The sequence below is a fragment of the Nematostella vectensis genome, chromosome 8 (assembly GCF_932526225.1).
Source record: "Nematostella vectensis chromosome 8, jaNemVect1.1, whole genome shotgun sequence".
Lineage (NCBI taxonomy): Eukaryota > Metazoa > Cnidaria > Anthozoa > Actiniaria > Edwardsiidae > Nematostella > Nematostella vectensis.
Genome location: NC_064041.1, coordinates 15,352,752 through 15,378,515, shown reverse-complemented (window position 1 = coordinate 15,378,515; position 25,764 = coordinate 15,352,752). Strand labels below are relative to the sequence as shown.

The 25,764-nt window shown below is 39.0% G+C and overlaps 3 protein-coding genes across 3 annotated transcripts; 1 reads left to right on the top strand and 2 right to left on the bottom strand.

Moving 5' to 3' along the window:
- The first annotated feature begins 1,114 nt into the window (after positions 1-1,114).
- LOC116613875 (zinc finger protein with KRAB and SCAN domains 3) lies at positions 1,115-9,158 on the top strand. The gene is made up of 2 exons (XM_032374382.2): positions 1,115-1,801; positions 8,224-9,158. The coding sequence occupies exons 1-2, from the start codon at positions 1,630-1,632 to the stop codon at positions 9,063-9,065; spliced, it is 1,014 nt and encodes a 337-aa protein (XP_032230273.2). The 5' UTR covers positions 1,115-1,629; the 3' UTR covers positions 9,066-9,158.
- On the bottom strand, positions 9,110-12,883 carry LOC5506022 (acyl-coenzyme A diphosphatase NUDT19). The gene is made up of 5 exons (XM_032374380.2): positions 12,615-12,883; positions 12,130-12,503; positions 11,561-11,812; positions 10,214-10,316; positions 9,110-9,731 (listed from the first exon to the last, which is right to left on the bottom strand). Exons 1-5 carry the CDS (start codon positions 12,744-12,746, stop codon positions 9,444-9,446), a joined length of 1,149 nt encoding a protein of 382 aa, XP_032230271.2. The 5' UTR covers positions 12,747-12,883; the 3' UTR covers positions 9,110-9,443.
- Positions 12,884-14,265: 1,382 nt separating this feature from the next.
- Positions 14,266-25,652, bottom strand: LOC5506023 (probable medium-chain specific acyl-CoA dehydrogenase, mitochondrial). The gene is made up of 14 exons (XM_048731316.1): positions 25,541-25,652; positions 25,046-25,084; positions 23,804-23,864; positions 23,446-23,543; positions 21,597-21,666; positions 20,935-21,035; positions 20,601-20,681; positions 19,944-20,021; positions 19,721-19,773; positions 19,302-19,495; positions 18,561-18,799; positions 17,950-18,033; positions 14,813-14,884; positions 14,266-14,470 (listed from the first exon to the last, which is right to left on the bottom strand). The coding sequence occupies exons 1-14, from the start codon at positions 25,586-25,588 to the stop codon at positions 14,393-14,395; spliced, it is 1,296 nt and encodes a 431-aa protein (XP_048587273.1). The 5' UTR covers positions 25,589-25,652; the 3' UTR covers positions 14,266-14,392.
- Between the last annotated feature and the right edge of the window lie 112 nt (positions 25,653-25,764).

The following is a 25,764-nucleotide window of genomic DNA, read 5'->3' as shown; positions in this document are numbered from 1 at the left end:
TCTGTCGGCAAACATGCCTGGTAGAAACTCGCACAGAAAAACATTCAACATCCGGAAAATTTGAGAACGATGCAGAATAAGAACCTGTCTCTTACAAACCTACAAAAAAAAAAGAAATGGAACCTGACAACAAATTTACAGCGATACTAAAACAACAGAACAGTGATAAAACAAAGTCAAGTCGTGAATGTGGATAGGATAGGTCCATACTCAAGAAAACGGTCAATTTCATTCAGAGACCTTAATTCGATTATGCAACTACTACAACTTTATCACTAGAATATCTTCTTTAATAGGTTTATATTTATATTTTGCCTTTTTGGGGAAAGTTATAGTTTTCGAATAGGAAATATCAAACCGCTATTTTTTTTCACGCGAAAAGAACTTTGGATAAGGCCAAGTAAAAATAAAAACATGATTATCGTCCTGATGAGATCAAAATAGGGAGCATGTGGTCCTTTTTATTTATTATTTTTTATTTATTTTTTCTCCTTGGTTTATCAATATATATATATTGACGCGGACACGAAAAAGGATGCGGGCTTTTATTTACTTGGCCTAAACTTGGAAAAAACACAGCTTTCGTGTCGTGCAAAACGAGAAAAGTAACCTTAAAATCGAAGTTAAAGTAAAGTTAGAATAAATTTCTATCAAAGATCTTTTGCAGTTATCGAAGAAGAGATCAAATTTTCCGATGAAACATTTTTCGTAACTGTTAAAATTGAAGAAGGTCGTTTTATTCGGGCGCAAAAAACATCAAACATAACTTATGGGATAACTTCCGCCGTATATTCAACCGGAAGTAAAAGAATTTAAGCAAAATATCGGGAGAGTAATTTGCTTGATACTAGGAGTTTACAGATCCTTTAAGCCCAGTTAATTGTTAAACAATGATACGATTAAACTTTGGTCACGTAGCGCATATGGCGCATGACTTCTGATTAATTTCATTCTATAAGTCCTGCTCACGTAAGCCTTTTTGAACTTCGCCGACCATTATTTTATAAAGTCTGGTGATACTAGCTCTGTTGTTGCTGAGGCTCCAAACTTGGAAAGGCGGCCCCTTTCTCAAGTTTCAAGTACATATTTTCAACATTTAATTAAATGCTTAGTCGGTAGATACAGCGGAGGGTTCTAGGGGTGTCTGCGTGGGTTCTATTGAGCCGCCCTTTTTAAGCAAACCGATCCTTGTCTTTAGAACCAAACTAAATGGGTGGAAATTTTAGTTCCATCGTAGTGAATTTCTTGTTAAATCGCTTCTCGTATATAAGGGACTCGTTTTGGCCGACCCTCGCATCAAATTACTACATTTAAAGCTAACGTTTTTGTGGCCGCGAAATGCATGAATGAAAGACACATGAAATAAGAGTCAAATTTGATTAGTGCCGTATTTTGAGTGGTGGCGACGAGAAGAGAATTAAAATATGGGCAAGGGAATGGAGAAAAAAAGTTCAAGTTAGCGGGGAATCCGAGTTATACGGGTTCTTCAAGGAAAAATGACGGAAATTTAGACGCCAGTCCAAGGTAAATCGAACTCAAGTCGAGTTATCCAAGTCGAATCAGATATGAGTCGTATGACGGCTATCTCATGCTCCCTTTTACGGCACCGGTTGGATTCTCTGCCGTACAATGATTTGTACGGTTAAACGTTCATACGGGAACTCCTCTAGTTGTATAAGAAAGAGACATCTAGTACGAGACCCGTGTGGACAGGGTGTAAAAATCGCAGAGTTCCGTGTAAACACTGTCTTCCCATGTAACAGAGGCCTGGAAGCCTTATGCCATTCCTGCTGTAATGAAGGTAATTAGCTTCACAAATTTATTCATTGGTATTTTACTAAGGCATTTTATACACGACATTTGCTTCTACGACAGACTACCAAGTCCCCGAAACTTTAAGTTACTCTAGATTTTAAATGTGTCCGCTTTATAGTGAAGAATAAATTAAAGAGTTTGTTGACTGGACAAAACGGAGATTCTGAAAAGTACGCTTTACGGATCACACAAAATTTCATCACGCAGAAATTCGTTGGTAGGGAAAGTTATAGAGCCGCTTAATAAAGCTCTACAATAAGTGACGATTGACTTAGGGTACCTATTGTCTCCGAAAGCGTGTGCCAACAAGTCAGTATAAATAAGAGCACAGGATAGCGCATATTTTTCCTAACAAGACGAAGGTAGCAATTCTGTATTTAAGTATGCTGACTCCAAACTTGACCAGGTAGCCTATTAAATAAAAAACAAGCTGTTCTAGTTATATTTAACAGCTCTGTTTAACCAGTTAGCACGTGCGAACGCGACACTTGACAATACTTTGTGAATTACGAGTGGCGGATGCCAATATCATATTTATTAGCTTCGCCCGTGACAATGAAAGAGTGAGGACCACTTTCTGTACAATAGAATGATATTTGAGTTTGGTTTTGATACTATAACTTCAACTTTTGAAAAATAGTAAAAAAAATAGATATTTAAACAAAGAAACACGTTTCAAGCTTATAGCATCTTCATAATTAACATTATGAAAGAATGCTCATAATTAATCGTTTGAAAGAATCAAAGCTTTTGGGTTATCCTTTAAGCCACGAAATTAATTTAACCAAGAAAAGGTCGAAATCCAACTTTCGTAGTTTAAAACTAGTAAAAAAAAGCGTAAAAGAGAAAAGTATTAGTACTTCATTATCTTATTAGTTTTTAAATTTAATCGAAACTTTTGATTATTCATGCCCCCAAGAGGGGTAATTTGAAATAAATACACTATAAAAGGGCAACGGGACCGTTTTATTTCAAATCAATTAAGCATCCAAAAAAGTGACTTGAAATTCTTAACCAAAATGAACTTTACGATCTTTTCCCTAAAAAGAGAAAAACCCTCTTAACAGGCTTAATATGCTTTCCCTAAAATCAAAAATACATATTTCAATGAGGTGTTCAGCTTTGGTTAAACGGCCCTTGTCGCCTCGATGATCACAAGCGGTTGTTGTGGTAGTGGTAGTCAAATTCACCAAGAAATAATGATAAGAACATTCAAATGATTATTTTCTGTAAAAACAAACAGCACATAAAGAATGGCTGGCGATGCTGGACCATCCTTTCTACCTTCAAAGTTCTTTTTGCCAATAAAAGAACGTGAATGAGCGTAATTAATTAAGTTCGAATATGCTGAACAAATGGCCAAGGGGGGGAATCATTGATGTTCTTATATTTCTTTTCCTGCCCCGTGACATTTCACGACTATTTCTATTTTTACGACAAGAGTGTGCTTCGTCACTCAAGATATTACTGTTTTTTTTCTGGGAATAGCAAACAAATTACTAAAATTTTATAAATTTCCAGCAAGGAGCTCTTTTTCAGGGTAAAATCTCTCGATACACACCATGTTTTAATCGGATTACCTTAAGTACACTCCGTCTCGTTCGAGTGTTATGGCTTCTTTAAAAATCAAGATAAGAAAAATATAGTTTAGAAAAGAGGATTTAACTCGTTACAGATAGCAACAGAATCAGGAAGCGGGAAAAACGGCCTGGCACCAAGAACAACATTGCTTGTTTAACCGTATTTCCTGAATCTTTTTAATAGTTCTCGATAACAAAGAGATAACCCACCCAGAGGAAATATGTCTATGGATATGAAACTAAGTTGCTAGCGAAACGATACGGCACGCACTGACTTATAATGACCTTATCTGGGTGATTTCAATTGAACGTCAACGTAGGGAGTTCGCCAAAGGCTTATCAGCTTTAGATCACATCAAGTTTTCAATCCAAAAAGCTATTAAGTAGAATGGAATAGATTTTTTGAAATCATTAAAAAAATATTTCTCACCTTTCCTATGGATACTTGAAAAATCAAAAAAAGGGTGTCAATTTTATTGCTTATACGGCCGTGATTTTCTCGGGTAATTTAAACGAGATTTTGCAGTTACATCTTGTTGACGCCTCCTCGTACAATTGTACGAATATTTAACTAATCGAGAGTCGTTTTTATAAGTTTTCATAATCTTTAGGGATAAGACAAATACTAATTTTCACTTACGCCAACAATAGTCTTTTAATCCTTTAACGCTCTAGACTAGACTAGGGTTTGAGAAACGTTTGATTTTGCATTGTAACAATTCATACAGAGTTCCGACAGTGCAAACAAACCAACCCCCTTAAACAATCAAACCGCTTAACGTGTCTCTAAAACACTGTATCTTTGTTTTTATTTCGAAATAATACTTTCTCGCAAATTACCTCTTTGCCAACTACATTGACCAAGAATATCGCTGTTGTCTTGGAGATAACTGTACAAAGCCCTATTCATTGCTTTATTTCAGGATTTAATCGTTTTTCTAGAGTGAGTTATTTTGTCAGAGGCAAGCAAAGCGTTTTCTCATACTAGAAGCATCTGTGTTTAGGATATTTGAAGTGTAACGCGCTCCTTAAAAAACACAATTATGACACACAGAAACAAATCTAATGGAAGGTACACTTTAAAACTTGCGAGAATTAACTGTGAATATTGGCCTGTCAAATGCAGGGAATAATTTATCGCAAATTATCTACGAAACTATTATAAGAACAGAAGTAAATCATCTTGTCTTGTTGCTGGAGAACAACACCTTAGAAAAACTGTTTAAAAGATCTTATTCTAGCAATTTTTATTATGAATTCCGATCTAAATAAAAGGAAACCACATGAACTAGTTGTCTTTTTAGATTTTCGTGTTTTGGAGGGTTTCTTTCCACGAGTTCGTTTCTATTTCTGGTAAATCCACTTTGAAAACCCATCTGTCATGCATACGTTTTCGTGAAAATGTTCACTAGCAGGATTCACACAAAGACTGAATAAGAAACCTCCAACCCTAAAAAGCACAAATTAATACCAAACACTGACTTTAAAGGCGCCGGTGAGAGAGGCAGCGGGCTATTGTATTTGTTAATTGTTTCCCCTCAAGCTCTTTTACCGACTTTAAATAAGTCACAAACCTAGTTTGGGTATTGTCCAAAACGAGCCGCCCTAACATGTGTATTGTCTGCCCCTCAAAGCGTCAGAACTTTGTCTTAGCTACCCAACCTAATTATGAGTTAGTTTGCATATTAGGGGGGGTTATAAAGAGGCGTCAAACGATGTTTAATTGCACGGAAGACTTGGCACGCGCTGGAAAAGCCATCAAAATGCCTCGCTCTTTTCTGGTACGCGCAAAACATGAAGTTGCTTTTTCTGAAATTTGTCATCACGAAAACAACACAGAGAACACACGAAACCGTAAGTTTGAAACATGACTTTAGAGATTTGAAGGAATTATTCTATTTAGGCTCGAGAAATGAGCACTGTCCGTATGGGGTGTGTATAGGATTGGCCATTTATTTCGGATAAAAACGAAAACAAATCTTAACCCCAAAAAATCTTAAACGAAATAAAATCTTATGGTAGATAAAACCAATAAGGAACACTATAATGTTATTATTTCCACCGCTGTTGATTTGTATTATTTTTATTTTATTTTTTTTGCTAAGAGTACATCTTTTTCTGTTAGCAAAATGGGTGCAACTTTTATAACCAAACTAAATAAAAACATATTTCAACTCTCTTAAAAAGGAACAAAAACTCTAAGCGAATGAAAATAACTAAAATGGCAATTAGCGGATTTTATTTCGGTAGGGGCTGGATTTGTTGAATTAAGAAAAATATTTTTTAAGATGAGGACACATGGCGTCTGGAAACACGCAAAGAATAACTTAAAATCAATGTTTATAACCCGAACAGTAAAGATAATTCAATAACTGCTTTGTTTGCGGTTTCTCCAAAACAAGACATTTGTTCCAAAGCTGTTGAAGACTACGCGAAATTCACTTAGCTTTAGAGAAAACGCAACTTCAGCGGGCTGGAAAACAGATGTATTTCCGCGTTAAACAGAAATGGCTGAGAAATTACGACAAAAACTAGGCTGCGTAAAAGAATGGCTTTATCAATTGCTGAGAAAGACAGTCGTTTAAACTTTTCGAAAATCATTTTTAAGAAATCGGGCGCGAGATTTTTTTCAGGTTTGGGAAGCTGAGAAAACGATTTTTTAGCGAGATAATGGTACTATGAATATTATGATATAATGTTGACTATAAAACAGAATGTTGACTGTAAAACTGAGCTTTTAAAAGCTTGCACATACAGAAAACTGGTGAATATTTGCAGGTTTTTTTCATGAATTTCAATCCATCTAGCACGACCCCAATATGATAATATCATCGTTGTATTATAACGAATCATAAGAGAGGCCATTTCTTGGGTTGAAGTAGTAAAATTCTAAAATGGATATGAAAAGTGAATATAGAATAGGTCCAAGCCTAAGTTCTTTGATATCTTATTCAGTAAATCAAACATTATCTAGCTCTTCGCAAATCATGCATCTATGGCAGTTTGTTTTTCATTATTCAGTTGCGTTTAGTTAAGGTTTTGTACTATTTTATCCTTTATAAAAAAATATATGAAATAGCCATTCTTCTCAAAAGAACATATATTTTCTTTTACTTAATCACATTCCGAAAAAATAAACATGAATTTTTATCATTCAGTTGTCATCTAGCTTTTTACAGTATATAAAGAAGTTTTTTCAAAATCAATGCTTACTTTGCAAAAAACAAATATGCTAGAAATTGTACTTTTTGGGGATTTTATCACAATTAAAAGATCCTCCAATTTGGGTAAAAAAATGTCTAAAAGAAAATGCACTTCTTTGATATTTCGTTTCAAAACGATATATGAATTATTTTATCGTTATAGTAGTTAATCTAAGCCTTTTTTTTCAAGAGAGATGGAATTCCTCACTTTTGCATGGAAAACTTTATGCTGTTAATGTGCGCGTAAAAGCCCATATTTTTTTTTCGTCATGAAGCAGGTAGGAAACACCTTATATCTAAGGTTAAAAAGGGTTTCTTCGAGTCCAGCGCTTCTTGGTGCCTTGGGCCGCTTTGTGTCAAACACCAAATCCTTAGTGGATTTATGACAAACTTGCGTTCTCTAAAAGGCAAAAAATATCAAAAGTTTACATTAAACGTGTCTTAAATTGATAGCTAAAATAACATTTAATAAAATTGTACACTCTTTGTAAACCGATTATATGTTCAGTCTGAAACGCTAAATAAAATTGAATCGATTTTCACAATCAAACGTTTTCCGAAATAATTAATCAATGTATCCCAGATAATCCTCATGGACTTTTCGCAACACTTAAGGTCTCCGAGTAACAGTCTCTTTAATCTCGCTAGAAAAACTTCCTTGACAAATTAAGTCTTAAAACAAGCCATTTTCTTAACACGAGTGTTTTCGGTAACAATAACAACGGCTAATTAACCCCCAATTACACTTTCTCTATTGTATTAGGGCATTAGCGGGCCAGGCCAGTGCCGAAATGACTAGACCTCCTACTATCACGCTTTTTTCGTCAAGTAAATGGGTTGAGTTACCAAGCTCAGCTATCCGTTACTTCGTTTCTAAGAGACCACCTTCACCACAGAAAATGCAGCGCGTTTAAAGAGGAAAATTTTGGTTTCACATTCAAGCTTTTGAAGATAACAACTAGAGGTGATTTTTGTGTTTGATAAGTTAAGCATTTACCAGGATAGAACAATAGATATGGGTTGTCTGAATGCATAAAAGGTCTAAAATTTTATTTAGAAACATTTTTGTAGGACTCTTCAGCCTGGAATTTCTTCAAATTTAAAAGCCAGCCTCCAGCCTCCAAATATGCACTGATTTTTTTTCAAGCGTTTGTGGGAAAATAAGCCGTTCTCGACTTTTTCGAAAGGTATAAAGAAATCATGAATATATATTTATGCTACGATGTTTACTTTGATTTAAGGAAGAAAAATTAGACAACCGATACGACCATTCTTGATATAATGCTTGAATTTAGGCAGCTCGAAAATACACTTTTTTATAAGATGTGTATTGAACTCTCGATAATAAGAAAATCAAACCACGGGATATAGGGCAACTTTAATCCAAAGTGATGTCTCATACTTGTTAGTGCCTAATAAACAACTTATTCTTACTTATCTTCCCCTGGGAACGCGCCGCTGGGGGTCGAGTTTACCAGGCGGCGATTACATAGCGCGTCCAAGGTCGTGAGCACGCAGGGACTCGCTGTTAGGTTATCTTCCACAGCAAAAGTATCGAGCTAAACCAATGGGGGCCCTACGGCCTTTGTTTTCATAATAAGTATTTGCATTCAATTTCCTTCCAGATGAAGGAGTCGAATTGGAGAAGAGAAGCTTCCTTCCTTTTACACAAAGACCGCTTCCATCTGCAATAATTCCCCCGAGTTTCCACACCAGATATCCACATACAAGCGAAATACCTACATTCCTACCTCTCCCTCCACCAGCAGGCCTCACAATGGCGGAGTACCTCGAGGTGCGATCCACCTTCCACACTCCCCGGCCTATGATTCCTGTATTTCCGCCACCTCAAATGAAGCACATTAACCCGCCACCCGTTCTGATTCACTATGGACGCTATCCATCAAATATTGGGGATAATAGAACTACCGTGGAAGCATCATTAGTAGAAGAACTTAGACCCAAGCCGGATGATAGGAGGTCTGGTCATGATTGCAAAACAAAAGAATTGATACTTTCAAACCCAACCCTCATGAAAGCAGGTAGTCCAATCTCACTTCTACCGAAACTAGAACACTCGGCAAAGGACGAAAAGGAGAGAGTATTCCGCTGCCTTGAATGCGGGAAGGAATTCCGACGGCCCTCAAGTCTAAGTACGCACAAACTCATTCACTCCGACCACAAACCATACGCTTGCACGTACTGCGACAAGAAATTCCTGCGAAAATCCGACATGAAAAAACACACACTGATGCATACTGGTGCAAAGCCATTTCAGTGCAAGCAGTGTGGCAAGGTGTTCAGCCAATCATCGAACATGTTAACGCACATGCGCAGACACACCGGTATCAAGCCATTCCCATGCAAGATATGTGGAAGGCGGTTTTACCGAAAGGTCGATGTTAGGAGGCACACGCTAAGGCATGAGTTCAGGGCAAGTGTTGAGAATGCAGTACTTAGGAGATAGGGCAAATGTTAAGAATACAGAACTTATGCGATGGGGTTGTAACGTTTTAGAATAAGAACAGTAAACATTTTAATTAAAGAAAGAAAGACTAGATGTTTTATCCATTACATTTTTCATTATAGCACCAAAAAGATCTACATTTAATTAATAACCATATCAAAATTTCGTTAATCGTCAAATATTTCTTTTCGCATGGTAAGGGCGGATACTAGAATTTGTCACTCTTCTTCATAAAATGCTGCACAAAATATGAAGGAGGTGAACAACTAGGTTTTTCAGAGAAAATTCAAAATTCAGCGAAAAATAAATAAAGAAGCCATGATTTTAGTTAGAAAAGGAATTTGGCTGACCTACAAACCTGTGTCTACAAACGCAAGCCTATAACTTGGCCTGTTCTGCTTGCGCAAGCATCAAGAGTTTGGCCATATCGGTGACAGGAGGACTCTGTCTCCTGTCTAGCTTAACATTGACAAAAAGTCTGGGTGGGCTACCATCATCAGACAGCTCATGTCTGTGTAGTCTCTGTGATTTGTTCCTTAATGCCTCTAACGTGTCAGACATCTCCTGTGGCTTAACAACTCCATTAGGGATACCCAGAGTTCCATTTGTTTGTTGTAAGATATGCTCGAAACTTGAAGGGTACAGGTCGTCCCCTGGTTTCACAGCCTTCAAAACAAATAACATGCACTTCAAAAAGGTACCAAGTTTTTCTTTTCTCTCTTTGGATTAGCTTTAGAACTGTGATTAGCAACAATGACACAAACAAACAAAAAGAGAACAGAATAATCCTCTTTGTTTCACAGGTCTTTTTATTTAACACCCCAGTCAAAAGCGAGACATCTACCGCCAACCATTATTTGCATTTCACTAAAAATATGGTACCAGCCCATATTCTAGATTCAGTTTCTGATGATACTGTAGACTTTTGCTCAAACAATAGTAAAAATACTCTTTTTAGACAGGCATTGATTTACTACCCTTTAATGATTCAATTCCCTAATTCCACTACACATATACAGTAGTATGAGACCACATAAATTTATTAGAACTAGAATGAGTCTTTCTATACCATACAGTCAACATACATAGAAATAATGAAAATGAAGACCCCCCTGCTCCCTCCCCCACCCCTCCCCCCAGAAGCTCACCACTATGCCATCCTTGCACTTTAGGATGATCGTCAGCATCTGGTCACATCCTTCATGGGCACGAGATTGTTGAAATTCTTTGAATGTTTCCCAACTGGTAAACCTAGAAAATTCAAAGGCCAAGTCATATTATTTGCTATTTTCAGTGAGCCACATGACTGGATATTGAGCTACTTTTCACATGATCACACGAAATACCCCACTTCAAGAGACAGCTGCCATTTTGCCATCCTAGGAAAGTACCAACTGTAAAAAAGCATCAATTTTCTTGACCAAATAGAGGAGAAATTCCCAGTGCACTCTTATCAACTTACATTTACCAGGGGCAGATCTAAGGGGGGGGCAAGGGGGCCTATTTTCAGACATTTGGCTTAAAAATAACAAGAATTAAAAGGAAATATACGGAAGAACAAGTACGTCCCCCCTTTCTTGAAACTTTTGCTTCGGCCCCCCTTTTTGAACTATTATCAGAACAAAAACATATTACACAAAAAACGAAAAAATCGGGTAATGTCAATCCAAAATATGTTAAAGACTTTTAAATACGACATTAATAAAGTACATTATTTCCAATTATTCATAAGGCAACTGGCGTGATGTAACGATTGCTTTTGTTTTTTTGCTCAAATAAAACTTTCTTAAACAAAAATGTCGAACAAAAGCAAAATTTATATTTCAATCTATTGAAACGACGTTGTCTAACAGCCTTAGCATATTGGTTTTCAATAAAAGAATTTGGAAGCGTAATTATTCCAGAATTTCAGGAATAAATTGGCGAGTTTTTGAGTGGGTAGCAACATCATGCACATAGCCATTACAGGACATGGGAAAGGGGGTTCTCTTCTTTGTGGAGGCCCTTATGAGACATGGGAGGATAATGAACAAGTAAAGGGAGGTTCTCTTCTTTGTGGAGGCCCTTATGAGACATGGGAGGAAAATGAACAAGTAAAGGGGGGTTCTCTTCTTTGTGGAGGCCCTTATGAGACATGGGAGGAAAATGAACAAGTAAAGGGAGGTTCTCTTCTTTGTGGAGGCCCTTATGAGACATGGGAGGATAATGAACAAGTAAAGGGGGGTTCTCTTCTTTGTGGAGGCCCTTATGAGACATGGGAAGATAATGAACAAGTAAAGGGGGGTTCTCTTCTTTGTGGAGGCCCTTATGAGACATGGGAGGATAATGAACAAGTAAAGGTAGGTTCTCTTCTTTGTGGAGGCCCTTATGAGACATGGGAAGAAAATGAACAAGTAAAGGGGGTTCTTAATCTGAAAGCTGTTCCTGGATGACCATGCCTCAATGAAATTGGTCTGTACATATTTATGAAATATCTAGTTATCTAGCTAACCCACCCACAAAACTGAAGAGCGTTGTAGAGTTGTGGAGGTCCTAATAAGGCCTTCTTCTTAATTGTATCAACAACAGCTTCTACTGGCGTCTTCCACTTTGATTCAATCATTTCCTTGTGATCATGCTGAGCTACAGGCTCATAGTTCACAAAACACATAAAGAACACAGTGTCAAATCGTATTTTGACGCTTGCAGGTGTCAGCCAATCCGACCATTCTGTCAAGGCCCACACATCAGGGACAGACTGGAGCTCCCTATGGAATGACATAAGTCATTATTCTGCCAATCAGAAGGGGGTTTTGCCCAATAACGCTAAGACCCCCAAAGGAACAACATTTTACATTATTCCCTCACAGCACAGGCAGCCCAAGACTTCTGTCGGTGTTTCTTATTCTTTTCAGATTTTTCTTACTCTTTTGTTCCTCTATGGGAAAATCATGTAAATACAAACTCTTTATCATAAAATAGTTTTTTTTTCACCCCATAAATCTTCCTATTTATTTCTTTAAAGAACTATGACAATATTCTTGGGCTACCTGAGCCTTTGATGTACCTCATGGATTTAACAAACCTGCACAGATGAATGAACTGTGATCCATCATTATGAACCGCAGTCCTCCACCTTTGCACCTCTTCAGTCGGCAAATCCTCAAACACGCTAGCTGCACCACATGGCAGGCTATTCTCACTTTCACCCTTTGACATACTCCTCAGTAACAATATGCCAGACTCCTCAAATGTCTCCCGGATTGCACAGATACGGAAAGCAATTTCAGTTGGAATGCTTGTGTTAGATTTCCTGAATATTGGTGGCCTTGGCTTTTTGATGTCTAAAATTCTAGAGAAGTCTTCATGCTTTTGAAATGATTTTTCGTATAGTTCCATCCATTCGTCAGCAAAGTCACACTTGTCAATTACCCCACCAGGAAAGACTTCGCGATTAGGCTACAAGAAAAGGCAACAAAGATAACAGTCAGTCTTGCAGCACGAAGCCCTCAGTTTGAGACGGTTTTTTCGTATGTATAACATGTTATTTTACTTGCGTGCTCCACTCACCATGAATCGGCTTTTGGAGTTCCTCTCCAACAGGAGGACGCGATAGTCGAAAGGGCTGCGCAAGCCGCCATTACGCGCCAGCATGATCAGTGTAGCGGATTCCCGCCATAGCTTGGTCAGATGACCTCTCATTGCTTGGTCAAACTAGATGCAAACGGAACGAGCCATGTTTGGAGGTAGCAGTTCGCTAGAAATCACACCGAACTGAAAAGACTGCTGTTTTTCCAAGAAGGGTCGCCATTTTGTCACGTAATGCAGGCTTGGCTACTCAGGTGCGGGATACCTGTGGCATATACTGAAAGAGAGAAAGAAATGCAAACGACGAAAAAAACATCATGGCGAGCAGAAAAAAAGAAAAGCTTTTCTATTTTCCCGCCCATAGTAGTACTGACTGGTACGTCAAAAACTTAAACACTTCTCTTTTTCACCACAGTAAAAGATGTGCTGTTCCATGCCTAGACTCCTTCGCAGTCCCCAGCGGTCGGAGTCGCACAGGGGAGCACTGAGGGCATCGAAGGATTCTATTCCATGCCTGACGCTTCTTCTTTTTCGCACAAGCTTGAAAATATAAAACACTATAAAACATGGTCCGGAAGGGGTAAATCGGGAATCGATAATATCGCCTTTTTTTGTTTTAAGCAACTGCCAGCTTACATATGTGAGATGAAAGATGGGACCGCAAAGCACTCTTGAAGAGCTTGTATACCGCTGACTAGGTAGAGCGGTTGTTGTGCGCGCACCCCTTGCGTACTGTATGTGCATGTTGCGTGCGTGTCTTTGCTGCTGGCCGCTAGCAGGGTAGGCGCGCGTAGAAAGTGGGGCGCGTAGAAAGGGGGGCGCGTAGAAAGGGGGGCGCGTAGAAAGTGGCGCGTAGAAAGGGGGCGCGTAGAAAGGGGCGCGCGTAGAAAGGGGGGCGCGTAGAAAGGGGGGCGCGTAGAAAGGGGGGCGGGTAGAAAGGGGCGCGTAGAAAGGGGCGCGCGTAGAAAGGGGGGCGCGTAGAAAGGGGCGCGCGTAGAAAGGGGGGGGAGAAAGGGGCGCGTAAAAAGGGGCGCGCGTAGAAAGGGGGGCGCGTAGAAAGGGGGGCGCGTAGAAAGGGGGCGCGTAGAAAAGCGCATATATAAAGTGCAGGTTGCAGCACTCTGCATACACCTATTTCACAAAAGGTTGTCAGTGCTAATGGCGAATGGTAAATGCCTTATGGATTCTAAGTATTCGTAAAATTAAAGATGTTAAATAAAGTCCAACAATGTCAGAGTCAAGTGTAGGTAACCTTTAATGGATAATTGTTTTGATTTATCCATATTCTTGGAGACGCATGGTTACTTTCGGTCGTAGAACTGCCATTTGCCAATCGCCATTTGCACCGACAACCTTTATTGAAATAGGTGTATACTGGTCGCGCACATGAGGACGTAGGGTCGATTTCCAGCCTCATCGCTCCAGTGTGGGGCACGTACTACGGGCTCACAGAAACGAACTGGAAACCGAGCCTAATGAGGACGGGGATCTAAAAATATCTAGTGTTCTGCATGAGGACCGAGATGTTCAAATCCTAGCCACACGCATGAAGAGCGGGAAATCCCCAAATGCTGGGAACTAGAGGGAGAATGCAACGGTTAGCGGAACTATTTACAAACACGTACAGCACAAATGGAATCCCTATTTATTTACACTGGGAAATAAGTGGTGCACCACCAACAGCAATAAGTAAGCAAAAGGCCCTAGTCTCATATTAAGCTATAGAGACTGTACAGGTAATAATGAGAGGGTGGGGGTCTTTAGTTCATCATTTTGGCGGCTTCAATAAGAGAACGGCCGATAATCATACGTTGGATCTGTGCGGTGCCCTCGTAAATCTGGAGAAAAAAACGTCAAGTTTAGACAGACGGACGGACAGAGAGACACAGGAAGATGAACAACAGACAGACAGAAATGGACGGACAAAAGACGGACGTAGGATGGACAGACGGGAAACGGACAGTTCGATGGAAAGACAGACACAGGGAAATGAACAAGAGACAGACAGACAGACAGAAATGGACGGACAAAAGACGGACGTAGGATGGACAGACGAGAAACGGACAGTTCGATGGACAGACAGAAACAGGAAAATGAGCAAGAGAGAGACAGACAGAAATGGACGGACAAAAGACGGACGTAGAGATGGACAGTTCGATGGACAGGCATCAGTGAGATACCTGAAAGATCTTGGCGTCACGCATGAGTTTCTCCACTGGATACTCCTGGTTGAAGCCGTTTCCTCCGAATATCTGAAGGAAAAAGTGAATATTCACAATGCTACATTTAACAAACAGGTTGGTATGCAAGATGAACTTTATGAAATTACCTATTTAGCCTAAGATTTGAAACATGGTTAATAGAGGAAGATGGCTAAAAAACCCGGCGAATGTCATAGGAAATAAACAATAGGCGCTCTTTGATGTTGAACAGCCCTATCACGTGATCACGAACGTGCACAAACCAAGCGTACAGTAAAAGAAAACATATGGACGAAATTTAGGAATACGCGTATTCGGGCACAAATCGATTATTGATTTATTTGAAACTTTGCTATTTTTATTCACTTATTTTTAATCTTTTTATCACTTTGCATGTTTTATCGCCATTACATCTTGCGCTATGCAGCCCTAGAAAATTTGTTTAATACAGCCATGTAATTTTGAACAAGTACCAAGCGGGGCTTAATTAAATTCTTTAGAGAGTAGAGCTTTATCAAACAATCTTAGTGAGATGACACGGCAAGCATGATAGCACGGGTTCGAATTTGCATCAACACTGAGGTGTTTTGGAAAGACCGAGAAGCGGTATTGATGCAGAGAGCAACGACTATTCGTTTACATACAGTGAATTCTCTGGAAAGTACGCACAACTTGTGCACATACACAACCACGTGACGGGGCCAAAAACCAAACAAAGTCTCTGGCCGTGTTTCGTAAGCATTGCCTTCTATAAACTATGTTTGAAATGAACTTCAAAGATGACAGGAAAGAGAAAAAACACACGAATCTCTAGTAGAGAAATTGAAATAATTACTTAAATAATAATAACTTTAATAATAATAAAAATACCAGTCATTGTTATCATATATTTAATAATAAAAGTAACAACCTATCTATGAGCCTAAATACCCTAAAATAACACAAAGCAATGGCTATATAAGTGTCTTTTATGCGGATGCTAAGGATTAAGATGCCAAAGCAAGGACCTTAACATGGGGGGGGGTATTGTTCTTTTAAAGACTTTTCTTTTACTTTTGAATATTTTAAAGCAAAATACTAGATTGGAGGGTGGGGCTCACTCATAAATAAATAAATAAATAAATAATAAATAACAATAGTTTATTAAAGCTTTTTGCAGTCTACAGGCTATGTGTGCAACTACAGTAATTCTAATTAAGTGGTTGAAATCTTACAGTTAGAAATTTAGAGAAGTGATCTGTATTTACGGGGACAGGGTGAGATTTCCTTCCAGTCCTAAGGCACATGCCTTAGCCCACGCCTAGATCTGTCCATACGGATGTGTTTATTGTATAGCCTCATCCCACGCCTAGATCTGTCCATACGGATGTGTTTATTGTATAGTCTCATCCCACGCCTAGATCTGTCCATACGGATGTGTTTATTGTATAGTCTCATCCCATGCCTAGATCTGTCCATATGGATTTATTTATTGTATAGTCTCATCCCACGCCTAGATCTGTCCATACGGATGTGTTTATTGTATAGTCTCATCCCACGCCTAGATCTGTCCATACGGATGTGTTTATTGTATAGTCTCATCCCACGCCTAGATCTGTCAATACGGATGTGTTTGTTGTATGGTCTCATCCCACGCCTAGATCTGTCCATACGGATGTGTTTATTGTATAGTCTCATCCCACGCCTAGATCTGTCCATACGGATGTGTTTATTGTATAGTCTCATCCCACGCCTAGATCTGTCCATATGGATGTGTTTATTGTATAGTCTCATCCCACGCCTAGATCTGTCCATACGGATGTGTTTATTGTATAGCCTCATCCCACGCCTAGATCTGTCCATACGGATGTGTTTATTGTATAGTCTCATCCCACGCCTAGATCTGTCCATACGGATGTGTTTATTGTATAGTCTCATCCCATGCCTAGATCTGTCCATACGGATGTGTTTATTGTATAGTCTCATCCCACGCCTAGAACTGTCCATGCGGATGTGTTTATTGTATAGCCTCATCCCACGCCTAGATCTGTCCATACGGATGTGTTTATTGTATAGTCTCATCCCACGCCTAGATCTGTCCATACGGATGTGTTTATTGTATAGTCTCATCCCACGCCTAGATCTGTCCATACGGATGTGTTTATTGTATAGTCTCATCCCACGCCTAGAACTGTCCATGCGGATGTGTTTATTGTATAGCCTCATCCCACGCCTAGATCTGTCCATACGGATTTATTTATTGTATAGTCTCATCCCACGCCTAGATCTGTCCATACGGATGTGTTTATTGTATAGTCTCATTCCACGCCTAGATCTGTCCATACGGATGTGTTTATTGTATAGTCTCATCCCACGCCTAGATCTGTCCATACGGATGTGTTTATTGTATAGTCTCATCCCACGCCTAGATCTGTCCATACGGATGTGTTTATTGTATAGTCTCATCCCACGCCTAGATCTGTCCATACGGATTTATTTATTGTATAGTCTCATCCCACGCCTAGATCTGTCCATACGGATGTGTTTATTGTATAGCCTCATCCCACACCTAGATCTGTCCATACGGATGTGTTTATTGTATAGTCTCATCCCACGCCTAGATCTGTCCATACGGATGTGTTTATTGTATAGTCTCATCCCACGCCTAGATCTGTCCATACGGATGTGTTTATTGTATAGTCTCATCCCACGCCTAGATCTGTCCATACGGATGTGTTTATTGTATAGTCTCATCCCACGCCTAGATATGTCCATACGGATGTGTTTATTGTATAGTCTCATCCCACGCCTAGATCTGTCCATACGGATGTGTTTATTGTATAGCCTCATCCCACGCCTAGATCTGTCCATACGGATGTGTTGATTGTATAGTCTCATCCCACGCCTAGATCTGTCCATACGGATGTGTTTATTGTATAGCCTCATCCCACGCCTAGATCTGTCCATACGGATGTGTTTATTGTATAGTCTCATCCCACGCCTAGATCTGTCCATACGGATGTGTTTATTGTATAGTCTCATCCCACGCCTAGATCTGTCCATACGGATGTGTTTATTGTATAGCAACAATGGGAGCCTGGAAGACGCTTTTCCTTGTGTTTTGGCTTGTTCCTTACCTGTACAGCATCTGTAGCACATTTATTGGCGACATCCCCCGCAAGACACTTGGCTATGGAGGCGTAGTAAGTGTTACGACGACCCTGGTAAGTAATCAGATGAAAATGATCTCAATCATCTACTATACCCATAAGGATGAACATCACAATCATTGTCGCTATTATCACTACCATGAAAGAGCACAAGCTCTGCTGTTGTTTGCATTTAACATTCATGATGAGCCGTTGGAAATGAAAGCTTTATCATACTTGTTAGGATAACAACCGACAGAGACACATACATTTTCATCAACATCATAACATAACATCATAGTCAACTTCCTTATCTTCAAAGCAAGTCCAAATCAAGAGGTAAAGGCAATACTGCAATTACAGTAGGATTATATTTGGGGCCACAGTGAATACATCGAAATAAACAGTCCTTGGGCAACCAGATGCCTAACAGCCTAAGATGGTTCCCTTATGACTTTTATTATGAATACAGTTTTCGATTTAATATTTCAATGTCATGTAAAGAGAAAGAAAATCGACAACAACATGGATCTATTTTTAATTAGTACTTACCTAGAGGTTGCATAACTTCTGGATACCCTAAGAGTTACTGAGCGTACCTGGTCAATTTCCCATGCAGATCGCTGAGTGGCCAGCCTGGCGGTCTCTACACCAATTGCCATGTCAGCCAGCAAGAACTGCACTGCTTGGTGCTCGCAGATGTACTTCCCCATTGTCTTGCGCTCCATCGAGTACTTGGTGGCTTCCTCAAGGGCGCGGCGGGCAAGACCCACTGCACTTGAAGCTACTGGTGGGCGTGTCTTATCAAATGCACCCATGGCAATCTTGAATCCAATTCCTTAAAGCAACAAGGAAATTAAAAAACTTGAGCCCAGAGACAAGCGTCCTAAAAATGTGTCGACCTGGAGGAAGTTTATAGCCCCCAAAGTATAAAAAACACCAAGTAAATGGTAAAATTGTGCTGTGTACACGTTCATCCAAATCATTCAAAGTTCATCAACAAGAAATAACTTTTTGATTTAAATGTGGGTGGATTGTTTTTAACAATACCAAATACAGGTGACACTCACCCTAAAAAATATTACAGAAGACTTGCTATTGTGGACTAAATAAAAAATAAACTAATAGGTATGTTAGAGGTGATTTTTGCTTATATTACATTTATAGCGTAGCCCACTGACATTACAGAAGTGTTAACAGGTTAAGAGCTAAATTCTGACCATGTGTATTAGTCTGAAGCATTCTTAAAGGGTAAAATATCTTTGTCCATAGTTAAAATGGTAAAGTATGTCAAATTAATTACTAAAACAAGGAGACAATTGAACCAAGAAACATCTTACCCTCTGCTCCTAGGACATTTTCTTTCGGCACAACAACATCCTCAAATGTGATCCCACGAGTGTCTGATGCACGCTGACCCATGTTCTGCTCTTTGCGTCCGGGTGTGACGCCGGGCGTGTCAGCATCTACAATAAACCCAGTGAAGCCTTTTCCTGCTGATGCACTGGAGTCTGTACGAGCCAACACGAAATACCTACAAGACAATGCCAAGATAAGTGTGAGATGGGCGTTCGAATTTAGCTGCATTTTTAACATGCCATGCGATGAGTTTGAGGCTGTATGAGCCAATATAGTAGAACCTGCACAGGATGTCAAGATACAATGGATATGTGAATGGGATAAACATAAGAAATGCAACGTGACACACTTAAAGTGGGGGGGGGGGGTCATGCAATATTATTATTTCAAATTTTCTTACCAGTTTGCTACACCTCCATTCGTGATCCACATTTTTTGTCCATTGATGACATACTGGGAAAAGATAAGCAGCAGTGTGTAAAGAGTGCTTTCAGTAACAAGCAAGATTGAAAATATTCAAGGGAAAAGAGTAATAATGATTTAATGTCTTTACCTGTCATTTTGATTTCAGTAAATTGGCTATGGAATCATGTGACACTTGACGTGCATGAAGTTCATCTTACCTCGTCACCCTTTTTCTCAGCTCTAGTTTTAATCCCTGCGACATCAGAGCCAGCTGTTGGCTCAGTCACACAGTATGCCTGGTTAAAAAATAAACAGCAGACAGATGCAGTTACCAACACAGACCCACAGTGCCATAACAGCTCTTGTCTCAAAGAGAGGGAGAGGGGGTCTTAACAGAAAGGGAGGCTTAACTCAGAATCTCTTTTTTCTGTTGCTGACAATAGGTATTTTTGGTCCCTACTTTAGTCTCAATTGCTTTAAATTAATTTACAGTATGCTCTTCCGTAAATGTACAGATTCTTTACATGGGTGTCCTTATTGATCTAATAATGGAGTTGCATTATGTGTTATCCTCCTTATAGGAGAAAGACTTAAAAGTAAATAGGGGTTCAAAAATTAAGCTTCAGAAGGGGCAGGGGACTTACTGGAAAGGAAGACTTACAGAACTTTTACGATATTTGATGTCATAATAAAGTAACGTTGGAACACAGACATATAACTTAATCATGGTAGTTTTGTAGAGCCACGGAGAACTCATTTAAGGGCACTATAGCCCTCTAAGAGAAGGCTCAAAGACTAAGCTTTTACACTGTTTTGTGCTATTGTCTGCAAAGGGGTCCCAGGTACTGTCCCCTGGGGTATACCCCTGTACTTACTGCCATGATGGGCTCCTTGATCATCCGTCCTAAGTACTTCTTTTTCTGTTCCTCATTCCCAGCAAGAATGACAGGCATTTCCTGAAAGACATTTGTAGTAACATGTGTTAGAAAGGGCTAACACTAGAAACATCAGAAAAACTAAACTCTGTTTTCACAGAGGTGTACAACACACCATTTCAACCTGGTGTTTATTTCCCTGATTCCACAATGCCTACATAGATCCCCTAGTTATTCTACAGCTTGTCTATAGTTTTTCAATCATACCAGGTTTAAAAGTTTTGCACTATATGATAGTGGTACAATATGGTGGCGCAGCAGTAGTCATACTCACAGCTAGAGAGTTGGCTTCTATTGCTGTTTGAATTCCACTGCAGGCATAACTGAGCTCTTCCGTCACTACACACCCATCAAGCACGCCAAGACCAATACCACCTGATAAATAAAGGATGTAACAATGAGAGAATAAGTATAGCTAAACCTAGACCAATACCACATATTAAATACGGGATGTAACAATGAGAGAATAAGGTATAGCTAAACCTAGACCAATACCACCTGGTAAATAAAGGATGTAACAATAAGAGAATAAGTATAGCTAAACCTAGACCAATACCACCTGATAAATAAAGGATGTAACAATGAGAGAATATGTATAGCTAAACCTAGACCAATACCACATATTAAATACAGTATTTTAACCCGTATTTTCCCTTCAAGAAACCTTGTATCCACCCCTGACTTGATAAAAAAATAAACCTTCATACTTCAAGAAACATTTTGGGTGCAAATGATGAATGGCAGTTCAAGGACTGACCACTTTTTACATATAGGTATCATTTATCTCTAAGAACAAAAGTACATGATTTATCCATATTTTTTTGCATTCTGCAAAAATAACACAAAATAACAGAACTGCCAGTTTGGGATAGCAATTTGCACTGAGGAAACTATTTTATTTTAACTATCTTAAATTTATTTGTCATTATCATTTACCATAAGCCTCAGGTATGTGTCCATTCACCAGCCCAACCTCGTGGGCCTTTTTGATAATCTCCCATGGGTACTGGTAACAAATATGACCAAATAAATTAGTATAGGTAATCATACTGTTTCAAGTTTTGAATTTTGGAAACAATTTGCACAAGAATATCAAAAGCTCAAATTGCACGAGCCATCTTTGGCAAGTGCAATTTGAGCTTTTTAAAACTAAGGAGTGGAAATTATTTTCAATTATATAGAGAAATTCATCATCGATGAGGGAATTCCATGGTGAATTTCACGTGAAAAAAAATATCACACAAGTTGAATTCTATGGTCAAATTCTTTTTATGGTTGAAGAGATTTTCATGGTTATTTTCAGTTGGCCAAGGAGCAATTTTGTAGTTGTTATTTTACCAGCCAATGAGAGGCGAGCAGTGTTTTTACATGCAATCTATCACGTTCAGAAAATTGAAACGCGTGTCCGTTCAAATTTAGAGAGAATCATGACTTCCTCCGGATTGATAGTAAACATGGAGGTTGACAGCAATGCCAATTGGGGAGTTGTCGAAGTGAGTTCCAGAAACAAACCGCTGCTCACTGTACCAGCGAGAAACCGGTTGTGGTACAGAGGAAACCGGTTGTGGTACAGAGGAAACCGGTTGTGGTACAGAGGAAACCGGTTGTGGTACAGAGGCTCAGGAATTTTACTCTTGGTGGGTAGCGAATCTGGTGCTTTTTTCTGGTGTTGTAGGCCGTGATACACTCTTTGAATTCTTGTATTTTGTTTGAGATATACGTAGTAATTGTATTTTCATTCATGGTTTTTTTGTCTTTTCTGTGCCAAGAGCTGTAATGTCCGTGTTTTGTTTTGACTTTTGTCACCGTTTGATTCCTACCTGCAAGAGTCAAAGGCTTGGAAAGTTTTTCAACTTCTGGCAAATTCAGACAAATCTCAGAGCGAGAGTTTCTTCCTAAGCAAGTCCATTCATCTATACCAAAATTAGTTTGATGAGAACTTTGATTTTCTAAGCTAGGCGTAAGTTTGAAAGATATGATTCGCGTTGGGAAACATTTCCCGGTACACTTGTGCTTTCATTGAATTCCCTGTTTCAACCATTGAATTCCACAAAAAATCACACTCTGTTTTGACAAATGAGAGAGCGCGTAAGAATTTGACTAAAGGATTCAATCAGAAATGGGGAATGCCTCATGGAATCAGGGCATCCGTTCCTTTATCCTTGAATAATGTTATCACCTTTTTTATACCACTGATCTGAGAATGGTGGGCTGCCCCTTAGTTCTCTGCCTACACCTACATGTATGTATGGTACACTTTATATATATATGGGATGTTACATACCTCTCCTGTTTTATCATGACACACCCTGTTACATACCTCTCCTTTTTTATCATGACACACCCTGTTACAAACCTTTCCTGTTCTATCATGACACACCCTGTTACATACCTCTCCTGTTTTATCATGGCACACCCTGTTACATACCTCTCCTGTTTTATCATGACACACCCTGTTACATACCTCTCCTGTTTTATCATGGCACACCCTGTTACATTCCCTCCTGTTTTATCATGACACACCCTGTTACATACCTCTCCTGTTTTATCATGACACACCCCATTACATACCTCTCCTGTTTTATCATGACACACCCTGTTACATACCTCTCCTGTTTTATAATGACACACCCCGTTACATACCTCTCCTGTTTTATCATGACACACCCTTACATACCTCTCCTGTTTTATCATGACACACCCTATTACATACCTCTCCTGTTTTATCATGACACACCCTGTTACATACCTCTCCTGTTTTATCATGACACACCCTGTTACATACCTCTCCTGTTTTATCATGTTCTGCGGCTTTGGGCATGATCTCCTCACGTGCAAATTTTCTTGCCATGTCTTGTAGTGCTCTCAACTCATCAGACATGGCTAGAGACAAAAAATAAGCAAACATTAAGCATGATCTATGAAGTTTATTGCATACTGTACATGTCAATACTGTATTAATTATTTGCATGTTATGCAAATGAATGGGACCTTTTATACTGAGCACCTATTTAACTATAACTTATCATTCAAATAAATGGAACAGGAATGGAATGGAATAGGACCTTACTGCAATATTCTATTCCTCAGGTGTATGGTTATACATGTGTATGGGTACAGAAATGATTAAGCACCAAACTTACCAAAGCTGATTCCAGAATTAAATGAGGATGCTTCAGGTTTGATCTCTGTTCCGAAGCATCTCTACAAGAGGAAAATGAGGATCAACCATATGATTTCTTGTACATAAGTGGGTTTTTTTCCCTGATATATGTTGTGATCAGGATCATTGCTAAATCTGGAATAACACATTCAATTTTGCTATTGGCAAAAACTGCTGTCTCATTCACATGATGAAACGACAACAACACTCATGTCAAATTTGAGCATGTTCAAAAAGAATGAGAGTAGTTGATAGTCTATGAAAGTGTATGGTTAAATGGTCATGAGAGTTGGAAATCTCATTGATTCACATTTTCTGTTTTATCTAGGCTTCAGTATCTACCATATCCAGAGGGGTGTCCAGAGGGGGAGTCCTAGGGGTCTGCACCTCAAACTGTTGATATACTGGAATTCCACCCAAGTTGACCCCTATGTTGGTAGCTCAGAAAACGGTCAATTTTATGTATGTATTTGCCTGGACAGGAAACTAAATGGATGTAGTGACCCATCACTAGAGCTAAGGATACCTATTTTAGCTTTGATCCATGTTTCGTGATTTACTATTCTGGATCCAGCCCTCTAGAATTGACTCAACAATATCTGTGCATACACCTGTTTCACAAAATGTTGTCAGTGAAAATGGCGAATGACAAATGGTAAATGGCTTATGGGTACTAATTATTCTTAAAGTTAAAGGTGTTAAATAAAGTCCAGCAATGTCAGGGCCAAGCATCGGTAACCTTTAATAGATAAATGTTTTGATTTATCCATATTTTTCGAGATGCATGGTTACTTTCGGCCATTTGCCAATTGCCATTTGTACTGAAAGCCTTTATTGAAATAGGTGTATAGGCCCGTACCCAGGGGGGTGCAACGGGTTTGCCCCCCCCACCCCCCACAACGGCTGAAGGTCAACTTTCAGTTCTCAAAAGATGTGCTATTTGTAGAAAAAACTATAAAGAATAAGCTAGATCCCTCTGGTATGTAGCCAAAGTCCGACAATAAACGTCCAGTGGAGATACCGCAAGGGCATAAAAAAAAATCCATTTTGTTTTTTCGGGGGTGGTCAGATTTTTATCAGAGAACTCAACCCCGGCAAAATAAGGTCCACTTTTTCAATAGTCACTGGGTCATTGATCAACGAGTATGGATACAAATAAAACTCTGGAATCAAGTTAATTGAATTTGTATGCATCAAGAACTACCCTTACAAGTTAACTTACTCTTTGTGAATTTGTAGAACTGGCAGAGGTAAATAATCTCTACAAGAAAACAAGATAATAACGGTTGAGACAAGAAATGAGTTTATGCCTACCTTATAGGCCATCCTAGGATTTACTTACTATAACAATAACAAGCCGATTACATAACAGAGCAAATGTACTTCCTTACAGGAAAAGTAATGCTTACAAAAAAAAGCTTCTTGACAATACTTAATAAGTCTCAGTATTACACAGTTATTAAGTTCGCAGACCATTACTTACATATCGATAGAATGGTATACGAAAGATATCAGAAAAGTTACGATAATTTGCTTTCATATACTTATAAGTACTCCCAAACACACCAACCACGACAAAATGACTATTGTCACGGATTGTCGTTATACAGACTAAAACACATCTCAACGAAGATTGACGCTATAAAATGTCTTGCTCAAGGAAATTAGATTTAGGGTTTATTGATTGGTGTATTAAAGGAGAATAGGGTAAACCTACCGCCAAACTATTGCTACAAATTCGCCGAAGTTGGACAGAGGCCGCCATGATGGTGGAGGTTGTTGTAAAGAGAGTGGACGTTGAGTCCAAAGATCAATACACTCATTTATAGAGGGGAGGGGTGAGGCTAAGAAATATAAAAGCTACTCTAGTGCAATGTTTTACAAAAAAATGAACTGTATAGTTGGATCTTTTGCAATACTTATTTGAAAAACAAAGTTACG